At 40.8% G+C, this 11,834-nt stretch overlaps 1 protein-coding gene across 4 annotated transcripts in view; it reads left to right on the top strand.

Annotated features, from left to right (window-relative positions):
• Positions 1 to 2,006: 2,006 nt before the first annotated feature.
• Positions 2,007 to 11,834, top strand: part of stxbp5a (syntaxin binding protein 5a (tomosyn)) — a 138,104-nt gene continuing 128,276 nt past the window's right edge. For 3 of the 4 annotated variants that reach the window (XM_014011575.1, XM_014011574.1, XM_014011573.1), the window contains exons 1-2: positions 2,007 to 2,699; positions 6,730 to 6,827. In XM_014011575.1, the coding sequence (XP_013867029.1) occupies positions 2,562 to 2,699; positions 6,730 to 6,827 (236 nt within the window). In that variant the 5' untranslated portion in view covers positions 2,007 to 2,561. Of the gene's footprint in view, positions 2,700 to 6,729; positions 6,828 to 11,834 lie in introns of those variants that run through there. The other variant, XM_014011576.1, reaches the window with a different exon arrangement.

Raw genomic sequence — 11,834 nt, 5'->3', positions numbered from 1 at the left:
TCAAGGAACATAATGTTTTTGTGTTTAGTCAAAGTTAAAGCAAAGTTGATGACAATCGATCCTTTGAGTGCGTACAAAATGCTCATGTGGCCCTCTGAGGAGAAAATGGGTTTGACACTCCTGCATGAAAAAGGTCCAAAGTTGATACTGAGAAGAACTCATTTTGCCTGTCTCTGTGTTTATCTGTAGTATTAGCAAAATAACCACTTGATGGAATTGAATGAAAATTGCAGAAAGTAATCATTTGCATCAATTCTTTGTCTTTTGTAGTTCCCCCAATTTAAAAWGGCCACCACAGCTAGCTAATTGAGATTGTGAAGAAGCGAAGGTTCAAAGCAATCTGCTGGCTTTTTAGTTATTTGACCGTTTGTAATGTTATGAAAGTGAATTGTTTTGTATGATCATTGGAAAGAATTAACTGTAATTGGGTTTGAATCTGGATCTGAAGAGGATTTATGATTGGGACTTGCTTTTTCTTTTATCAGTAATGACTTGTTGAAAATTGGTGTTATATACCCAAAGTAAAACAATTTGGATTCAAGCTTTAATTCAAAATTGTGTATTAATGGCACTGATAAAATACTTTGATTTTGACCCAGATCCTTCTCAAAAGGCATCACCTGCACTGAAAAAACAAACTTTTGGGTGTAGTAACATTTATTTAATTATTCTTTTAAATTTTACAAAAAAATATCAAAATCTAAACTACTAGAATTGACTAAATAAACAATACACATATTGTATATCAATATTACTGTATAAAAAGTAAATGCTAATATTATTTTACCAGTAATATTTAAGTGCTTTGTGTGCATGTGCACACAAAGGCTGCTGCTCCTCATTCCCTTGCTTCACTTTTCAAGAAGAGGACAAGACATGGTGGAAATAAAACATAAGTTGTCTGGTTTCTTTTGATTGAATACATTTGTTGGTGTGCAATAGTTTGATGTCATAATGTAGGTGATATTTAGTTGTCAGAGAACAGGGAATGCATATTGTAGCATTCTGCTGTGTTTGGCTGTTTGTCATGCGACTGCAGTGGAGGATTGTGGGYAGGATTCATGTTTGTGGCTGTTAAATCATTTTAGGGAATTGGTTAACATTGTTCTTTCAGCAATTAGTCTGTTGTGTTACTCTACGTTGTGTGTTCGTTAACTTGTGTTAAACCGTTCAGCAGAAGTAACCATAAGTGAGAGTGGTAGGCCTAGTCATTAATAAGACCTGTGAGTTTCACTTTGTCTGTGTTGTTCATGAAGAAGAATCCAATAAAGATTCATCAAAAACACCACCTGGTGGTGAAGTCTTGAACTACAACAAGAGCTACACCTCTCTCTGTAGCTGTGAGCTGTCATGCTGCAACATTGTGCTTGACGCATGTGCACTGTTATAAAGAACTTGTAAGATTTACTAGAAAAAATCCTCGTAACAATTTGCACCAGCGTTTAAGTAAATTTAAATGCTACAAATTCAAGTAATATTTACTCATCATTATCTAGTAAAAGTTATTGAGAATAGAGTTAAATATTTGACTAAATCAGGTAAATTTTACTTAATTTGATCAAGTATATGTTACAAGATTTAATTGAGCAAATTAAGTAAAATTTACCTGATTTATTCACAAATCTTTAACTATATTCTTAATAACTTTTACTAGATAATGATGAGAGGAAATAAAGTATTACATGAATTTGTAGCATTTAAAATTACTTAACAAACGTTAGTGCAAATTATAAGGATTTTTTCAAGTATATCTTACAAGTTATTTTTTTCAGTGTACATTTAGTTTTTAACACAGTTTTGAAGGACCTAAACAYGGCCAGTCTTGCACAAAGCGCGCTCTGAGGACGAGGCTGCAGTGGAAACAAGGAGCCAGAAGCGCCGGTTTGTTTGCTTGGAACATCCCAGCATCACCAGGTGCAGTGGAGCAAAATTCCCACTACGTGGCTACTGGGATCCGGAGGGGAGGGGAGGGAGTCGCTGTCGTTGGAGGCAGATGAAATGAGGAGAGAGAAAGTGGGCAGGCGAGGTGGCGGGATTTTAGTTGAACCCTTCATTCTGTCAGACATGCGCAAGAGCGACAGCAGCAGCAGCAGCAGCAGCTCCAGCATCACCATCACCGCCGCTGCGCCGCATTTCTGCCTTGGCTGAGCGGCTCACACCTCGGACAGGACAGGAGAGGAGAGGAGAGGGGAGGGAAGCCGAGAGCCACCGAGACGCAGTGAGTGGGGTGGAGGGGGGGAAACGCAGCGAGTAAATTCCACCCGAGCATCCTCCCTCCCTCCCCCCCTCCCCCCAGCCCAGCAGCCTCCACCTTTCTTCAAGAGGCGACCTGTGCGGCGGGCGCCAGAATGGAGACACTGCGCTAAAAGGACAGGCGGGGGGCACTAAAAATGTAAGGCTCACCGGAGGGGGATATCAGAGGAGACGAGAGCGCGTGCGCGTGCTCGTGCGCGCCAGGAAGAAAGTGGCTACTACCCCCCCACCCTCCTCCTCCTCCTCATCACCATCACCATCATCTGTCTTCTGCGGGCGATTCCGGCTCCGCGCTCTGCGGCGTGAAAATGAAGAAGTTCAACATCAGGAAGGTGCTGGACGGGCTGAAGGAGGTGTCCTCCTCCGCGCCGTCTGTCCAAGTGGGACCACAGGAGAACCACCTGGTTCAGGAGAACCTCCAGTCCGAGCATTTCCAGCTCTGCAAGGTGTGTGTGTGTGGGGGGGCATCATTAAGGATCTGTTGTGTTGTTTGCTTGTTGTGCCGCGCGCTCAGGAGAAGTGCGCTCCACAGAATCCTTTCATTCATCACAGATCGTTTCACGCATCTTCTTTTTAAAGTATTTAAAATCTGTGTTTGGATGGCAGATCCTGGTGAGTGCAGCCTTCTGAACGCTTCAAACCCATTCAGTCACACAGAGATGATTTCGCACAGTGTGTACTAACTGTTTTACAGCGTGTGTGTGTTAGTTATTAACACACACATGCTGTAAAATCCCAGAGTTTGCTGGATGTGCGCATGGCATGAGCTGTCATATTAGGGGCTGGGCCGAACTGATCCTTTTCTTGCATAATCTGCTGGGACTGGATTAACAAAACGGCTGGTCATGATGGATGTGTGTGTGTGTGTGTGTGTGTGTGTGTGTGTTTGTGTGTGTGTCTCCACTTCTTGCTGCTCACTCACATTTCCCCCCCTCAGACCTCTAAACACATTGCTCCATCTCAAGGTCCCCCTGTCCCACTGGGACTGATGGTGCCTGAAGCGGGGCAGCTTAGCCGGGAATAAAAAGTCTGCCTTGATTTGTCACATTAACAACGGATGGGATAATTAAACACTCGTGCAGTTTTCATGTTCCTGCAACAACTTCGCCCACTGCAAAGTTAATTCAGCGTATCCCCAGTTGTTCTCTAATGACTAAGTGTGGAGTTTTAATAGACCACATGGTGCACTTGCTATTGATTTTTCTCACGCATTTAAGCTGCATGCTTGTTGCAGGCTCAGCTATGAATTATTTTAACTCATTTTTATGTCGGCTTTTGATCCATTTTGGCCTGTACAGTTGTTTTTAGGTAACATCATAGTCAAAAACACCTTTGTGTTACCATCGCTCAACGGGCCTGATCGGATGGAGTCAGCATTTCTCTTTCAGAAATTAAATATTTGTTTTCAGTTGTGAATCTACCCAAATTGCAAACATAATCTAGAAGAACTATCCCTAAAGTAAAAATTTGAAAATGAAAGTAGCCGCCTTGTGAAGATCTCCTAGTGCCCGTGACATGCATATCCATGAAATACAAAAGTCAAGGAAAATATGTTCTTATTTCAGAAACTTGGCATAATACACATGATTTTAACCGTTATGTCACATAATTGGCATATTTTCTTTTGAAATAGCCTATCTGCCACAGACTTCCGATTCGAGCACTTCCGCATTCTTTAGCCACGCACCGGTCTTCCAGTTCGCAGGCAACACTGTGTTAGCAAAAGATTTTTTCACTCGACAACAACTCAGTGTTCTCCACAGTACAGAATTAGCATATTGCATGTACCAACATTAACACAGGACACGTACAGGTCCAGCCAAGTGGGGAAAAAAATCACKCCAAAGTGGATTAAAGCCATAAAAACAAAGGAAAGACGTTCGTGTTTATGGTTCCAGAAATTAGCCTTTTTCGCTATTCCTTGGCTGTTTGTTCTGCGAATATTTCATGTAGAGCTGTGACACTTATATTGTTGGAAAGAGCAGAGTCTGGGCTTTAAATTGATGGGCTACTTGTATGGTTTGGATCGTTTTCTCCAATGTTGGTGAACTGAAAACGTAATGATTATCAGGCGGTGGTTCTGCGGCTCTTGGTACTCGTGTTTTGTCTACTCTGTAATATACACTCTAACAAGTTTTTACTTTTGCATAAAACTCATGACAAAGGTACCTAAAAAAATTCATACTCTGTATAACACAAATGCGCGCACACACACACACCTACCTTGTACCGGCTGCTGTGTTAGCTTCCTGCTAGCTGTCGTCTGGAGGTGGTCTTTCGTCTCCTGTCTTGGCAGTGAAGGGGGATAATCGTACATTTCCCTTTTGTAACCTCCGTCTTCTCATTTCTGACTCTGGCTCTTGAATATCCCCAGGTTAGAAATGCTGATTATAAACGCGAGTGTGAGATTTTATAGCTAAGTTTTCCCTGTAATGCTATGATCCACAGCTGTCACCTTTCCTCCTCTTTGAGAGGAAAATGTAGAAAAACTAACTACTCTATTGCTTAAATAAACTTAAAAATATATATATTCCCATGGCATTTAGAGGTTGAAATGACAATAAATTGTCTTTTAAAACAGCACGTGTTTTATGAGGGGGTCCCTGGAATTTTTTTCACCCTTGTAAGGGGTCCCCAGACTCAAAAGGTTTGAGAACCCCTGCTCTTTTGTACCTGCTGGTTAGTGGACACAACGGCACACAACAGAACTCAYRTTTTATACCAGTGGCTCACAGATGCTTTAACTTTTGTGAYTTTTTCACARACTAGTACTAGCAGCTAACGCTAAAAACAAAGGCAGTAAGCAGGAAGTGGAAGRGATGTGCGTGGCAGGAATTTTAACGGAAATACGTCATCAATGGCTGTGGCATATAGGCTAATGACTCAGCTAAAGTGAAACAGGAAGTGACATCAAAGGGGAACTCTTTAASAAAGAGAGCTCCCTGGTTTTTCTTTATTGAAACAAAGTCTGTGTTGTTAGCCATAGTAGCACTGCTCTGTTTGCATTCAGACATTCCCCTTTGACATCACTTCCTGTTACTTCACATGCAAATATCTCAACAACCGTTCATCTTAGCAGCGTGAAATCTTTTTTGCAGTATGTTATCAATGTTATCTTTCCAAAAAGACATTTATATTTATTACAAAAAATTGATGTCACGGGCACTTTAATCTGTTTGCGCTCAGATTATATGTTGGGGAAAACCCTCGGCTACTACCACACTACATTTTACGTCAACATATTTCAAACTGACTGAGTTARATCATATAAATGTTTGTGTTTGCTACAACTGATTAGCATTGACCGTTATCTTGAAATGGGTCAACTTTCAAACAAAGACCTTCCTATAGTTTGAGTGACCCTCTGCTACTACCACACCACATTTTAGCTCAGTAGCTGGAAAATTAACTATATTATAGCCTATGTAGTAGTAGTATCCTTTATTTAAACAGGACATTTACTCATTGATATTTAAAACCTCTTTTCTAAGAGTGACCTGGCCAAGATAGCAGCAAAAAATATATATAGTATTGTATATATCTGTTTATTTAATATTGCTTAGCTGTGGCATCCACCTTGAAGTGCGTTGATTTCAAAAGATAATCAGTTATTTCTACGTATAATTATCAGTTTCTGCGGATTTTATTGAAACAGCTCTTTGGTTCACAACATTATTTAGGAGACAAACTCAACATGCACACAAAGGCAGTTATGATGATCCAGGCAAAAATAATCTAGAGTCAGACTGACACACCTAAAGGCTCGTRGGAAAATGGCATCAGCACCAGCCTGACATCTGATAGAATTGTCTTTCCTCACACTTCTGACTCSCTCCTGCACCTTTGCTGTCTGCCCGGACAAAAACTGTCTGTAACGTTTCTCTGGAAGAGAAGCAGGTGTCTGCGTTGCTCTGAGTGCTTCTTATGTAATGTGCTTTAGCCTTCTGCCACTAAGCAAACAAATCCAACAGTGTACCAATGGCTGACTGATGCCATAAAACTACAGTCACACTAATAGACTAAAGTGAGAAAGACTTTTCAGTGTTGCTGTTAAAAGTGCCCTCAACAAATAACCACCAAATGCCCCCTTATTGATGTATTTTATTTCCAGACTTCAGTGTAATCACGACTTCATGTGGGAGGCAGTGAGAGAAAGACAACATAAAGAGAGGAACGAGCGAGAAGGAATCTCAAAATAGACCCATGATTATAAAAGAATTTTAAATGTTAGTCCGGATACCAGCACTAGAACAAAACACACAAACATTATTTCCTCTCAGTCATATTCTCTCCACAGTTTCAGTCTTCAGTTTCATAACAGTTTCCACATCCATCTGGAGCATTTGTTTACCAAAGTCAGGTGTGTGACATCCTCTGACAATACAACACCCCTGCTGTGAAATGAAAATTGAAATTCACTGCCATCAAATCTCTCTTCCCCCCACCCCTCCCCCCATCTCTTTGCAAATAAACCAGACCGTTCGTCACGGCTTCCCCTATCAGCCATCGGCTATGGCGTTTGACCCCGTGCAGAAGATCCTGGCCGTCGGCACTCAGAGCGGGGCGCTCAGATTGTATCCTTTCAGTTCTTCTTAAGTTGTAAGAATCGGTGGCAGATCTGTTTGGAGGCAAAAGCAGGTAAGTCAACATGGGCTACAAGATATTAGTAAAACATTCACTTACAGTAATATTTAACATCACGTTTATTCTCACAACAGCCTCCATGTCAGGGTCGACCTGCGGCACAGGCAGTATAGGCAAAGGCTATGGGCGCTGTCCATCTGGGGGCGTCACATATGGGGGACAAAAAAAGTTCTATAACATTTTATCAGTCAGGGTTTGTGTCTATTTTCTGTTAATATTTTCTCCTTGTGTTTTCTCTGCTGATTCCAGTGTTTTTCCATTTTGTGTCSTCTGTCAATTTTTTGCCTTAGCCCCGCCCTCACTCACCTGTTCATGTGTCTCCTCCAGGTGTTTCTCGTTTAACCCTCATTAGATGGTTTTCAGTGTTCTACCTTTGTAAAATACTGACTATGTTGTTTTATTAATTCCCAAGAATTTAGTAAAATGCTCTTGAAATGGCTGGAAAATGTAGTTTTGAGTAAATATTTTACACTTTTTTCCGGGGGAGTATACGCTAAGATCCCCCCAAGAACTGCTTGAGTCCACAGCTGCTCATTAACATGAACAGATGTTCCTTCATTCTGTCAGCAGATGTTGGCAGGTATGAGGGATTGACCAAAMTATCACAGATTTTTAGTTTGTTCAGAGTTATTAAATGTTTTGCTACATTTTGGATGCATTCAGCTCCACGACTTGGGCAACAATTCTGATCCTGAAACTCTTTAAAAGACTGATGGTTGCAACAATGGCTTAGTAATAAATTATGTGGGCACAATTGTTTATTTGTTGACTTTTAGAGCCTTTAAATTTCTGAACTAGGTATGAATCAATGTTTATCAAACATTGAAAATGACACAAAAGAATCTGTTATTCTTGAAGCAAAATAAAAAGAAAAAAACTTAGATGTGGTGCAAGAATATTGTTGGTAAGCTGGTTTGATTCCTGAGTATTTTTAGACCGTGTTGAGGCGTATTGAAGGTTCAGCCTTAGTGTTATGGAGCACTTGTGTTTGAGAGTCTCATTTTTGGAAAAATTATTTTTGTTTTGTCTATATTYAAGCCCAACTTGCAGACGCAATCACACAACAAGCTAATGAGATCCRCTCTGGAACTCCTGACTCCATCATCGCAGCTGCTTTCACAGACATCGCTGCCTTGTTTTGCCGTACCCTTCCTCACATATTTCAAGTTGCTAAAAAAATAGAGTCTCCCGGTAAAGGACGAGCCGAAACGACCTGCCACAAATCAGCACAAGTGGGTTCTTTTCTCGGCCGCCTCGCAATATGAAGACGTTGGCAGAAACAGGGACAGCAGCTTGCTATGAAATGTCACCGCAGGGAGCCGTATAGCTTCAGAGGACGCCTGCGAAGCCTGCTTGTGTGGGGCTGTTTTTACAGGTCCTCCATGTGTTCTGCTGCCTGTCCAACAACCTTTGCCAGCTCATTACACTGTGATGAAGAGCCGTCCTCTTAGTTGTCTCTCTTCCCCACCTGCTGGCAGCCATGCCTGTGACTCAGTCTTCACCTGTGCAATAAAAGGGAGAACTTTAAAGCAGACGCTTGCCGGCAGTCAGGAACCAATTTATCCTGATTTACTTAACAAAACAAATAAAGCGTGATCAAATCTAATAAGGCATTCTTCAACAGAATGCATATTATGAGTTTTAGACTAGGATCATATATTGAGAAGTGATGGATTATAGCTAGTTTGGTCAAACTTTGTAAATAAAATTCGATGTTGTATTGCAAGATATTGCAAAATCTTGGTCCTACCAGTTAATGTTGGTGATTCTCAGCTGTTACCATATCAGATTTGAGACCTGTGCATTTGACTGATTTGTGTAAATTTGATGTTGTTTATCTGTGGTGGACATCTTGAATTAAGTTGATTCCAAAAGTTCATTGTGGATGTACATTTAAAGGGGCAATATTATGTGTTTCTCAGGCATACATTTAAATACTATACCATAATAGAGTATCTATGTCACCTTTAGCTGTTATTAAAATGCTGTTTTTATGTTTATATAGAAAATAAACTTATCTTCTCATCACTTCCTCTTCTAAATACCTTGAAATTGGCCCCTGTCTCTTTAAGAACCACCTTCAGATTCTGTCTCGCCCATTTCGGTGCGCGGGGGAGGGGTCGCACTCATGAGATGGGGGGTGCGCTATGATGCAGTTTACTTGGCATCTGAAAATACATTTCCTCAAAGGTGTTTTTAATCTGAAAAGAGCTTCACTGAGTGAGAACTATTAGCAGACAGTTTCACTTTCACTTTCACCCGAGAGCATGCAGGAGATATGGGCGGGATTTGTGGGGAGTGGGGAGGCGCTCCGCCACGAGGAAGTTCAGCTTAAAGACACGTCCCAGAGACGTTTCTGGTACCAAAAGGCGTTTCTGGTCCCCACCTGTCGTTTTGCTCCTCAGCATGTCTTCCTAAAAACACTGCAGGATTTCTCAAACATGCATGGATGAGTCAAAGCAAGGCTTTGGGCATGTTTTTTATGAGAGTATAACATTATAACATGATATAAAACTAAAAAAAGTTGATTTCACATGATATTGCCCCTTTAATGATCACTTTCTGAAAGTTCCATTATCATCTGCCCAACAGTTTAACGAGCTACAGACATTATTTTAATAAGTTCAATTGATTGTAGTGGTCATTTTAAATTGGGTTGATTTTGAACGTTAATTTGTTTTAAATATATCTTATGTCCAATGATATTTTGAGAGTTTTATTAGAATTAATTCAAGGTTCATAGATGTTTTGCTAAAAAGACAGAAATGAGCAAAAACACTGTTATCATGACAAACCTAACAATAACCACATGTTCTAGAGGTTTAAAAATTCACAACGCAGCTAAAACCATAACCCATCCAGAGCAGACTGCACATATTAGTAGACAGTAGGGTTGGGCATAATCGTATCGTGTGCAATTAATCGTCAGAAAAACATTAATCGATTATTTTTTGGCACTTGACAATTAATACGATTAATGTCACCAGGCAGATTGACTAGATATTTCCCCGGTCAGTCCACTCGGTGCTCCTCTCCGCTTCAAATATAACGAACATAAAAAAAATAAAATCTGAAATTTATTTATCTAGCAACACAATTTAAAATTTGATGTATAGCCCGAATGTATAGCCTGTCCGTAATTTTGACAGTTTGGAACAGATTTTTATGAAGAGCAAATCTTTCCAACTAARTTAGTCATGTGACCAGGACATAAGGGTGTCCAGGGACTCCAGGGGATTAATCGTCAAATTAATCATTATCGGCTAAATACCACAATTAATCGTGATTTATTTTTTTGCCAATATCGCCCAACCCTAGTAGTCAGGAGATGAAATCCCTCCTCTGATAGAAGCTCAGTGTTCGTGCCTCTGCAGGAACTGAAACACTCGAGCTTAATGGGGCTTATCTTTTACTTGCTGCTACGTCTCGAATAAAAAAAAAAGGCTGCAACCAAGAAGGCCGTCAACCACAATCGGCTTAGAGATCAAAAATGCATTCTTTCTCAAAATCAGCGTCAGTTTCCTGCCAGCTGAAAGTGGTCACTTTGAATTTGAGCGAACAGAGGAACGTCTCGCGTTCCAACCGTTTTTATCGGAGACGGGTGAAGGTGAGCTGGGAGTCATCTATCTGTTCTGCGAYGCCGCTTCTCCTCCTCGGCGCTCGGTCTTTATCTGATGACGGAGATATCATCACGGCGCGGATGACGGAGGCACGAGAGAGGTTTAATCACTTGTAAATTTGACATTGCTGATCTGCTGCGTTTGGTTTTGGCCTTGTGGGCAACTTCTATGAGCGTTATGGGATGTTTGTGTTGATACACATCATGTTTTTATTTATTTATTTGCTTGCCTGGATGGCCTGCCAGGGCATTTGGTTGGACTCTTCTCTCCCTCGGAGGGTTTAGAGGAAGTGGCAGATCAAGGGTCTTAGTCTGGCAGTGCAGCAGAGGACTGAGAATTACAGCAGCAGCCAGTGTGTACCCTCTGAGGACATGTCTGATCCCTCTAGCCAAAACCAAACAAACAAACAAAAAAACTATCAGTTTAGTGATTTCCTCCCATATGTTTCAGCTGCTGGGACACTGACGATGAACGCTTGCTGCTGTCTGGAGGAGAGGAGAGAAATAGAGACAATGAAGAGCAGAAGACCAAAAAGACGAAGGAGAGTAAATAGGGAAAAGATAGGAAAGGCTAGGGGAGGCAGGCTATCCCTTTTTCAAGAGCTAATGGCCAAGAATAGAATCTTTATTGATCTGTGTGTGGTAATGCACTGAGTCAGATAGGCCCAAGTGCATACACACACTTTATCTCTCTCTTTCTCTCGCACACATACACACACACACACAAACAGGCAATTGTTTTCTGCACAATATAACTGCGGTAAAAAGAAGTCATGAGTCTGAGAAAACAGGTTTTGCTACACAAGCAGCATATTAGCTGTTGTCAAAGTTAGCTGTGTAATTTCAACAGCAAGCAGGAAGGTTGCGCGCTTAAAAGTCACAGGAGTGTTTGAGTTAAGATGAGAAGGGACGATTTCAAAGGAAACTAGACACTTTAAAAAAAATCCATCTTAATTTCTTGTACAAAGGTATGTGTGCTACAAAGCAAATTTGTCACATTTAGGCTTTTTGTGTTAGCCGGCTCAACTAAATCTAAAACTACAATTGTAGATAACTAGTTGTATGACGTTGTTATGATCTTTTTTTAACTCGGGGTATTCAAAAGAAAGCTGGTGCGTTTAGCACAGACAAAAAGGACAATAGCGCCAAGGACACGTGGCATCATCTTGTGCTACAGACAATTTTTAAAGGGGCAATATTATGTGTTTCTCAGGCATACATTTAAATCATATACTGAAGAAATTTTGTAACCGATTAATTGAATGTTAGATTCAGTTTTGTATTTTATACTTTCTGATCATTTCAGCTTTAAGGCCAT

Source organism: Austrofundulus limnaeus, unplaced genomic scaffold (assembly GCF_001266775.1).
Source record: "Austrofundulus limnaeus strain Quisiro unplaced genomic scaffold, Austrofundulus_limnaeus-1.0 Scaffold82, whole genome shotgun sequence".
In the NCBI taxonomy this organism is placed as follows: domain Eukaryota; kingdom Metazoa; phylum Chordata; class Actinopteri; order Cyprinodontiformes; family Rivulidae; genus Austrofundulus; species Austrofundulus limnaeus.
The sequence above is the reverse complement of the archived record's forward strand: the minus strand, read 5'-3'. Positions and strand labels throughout refer to the sequence as shown.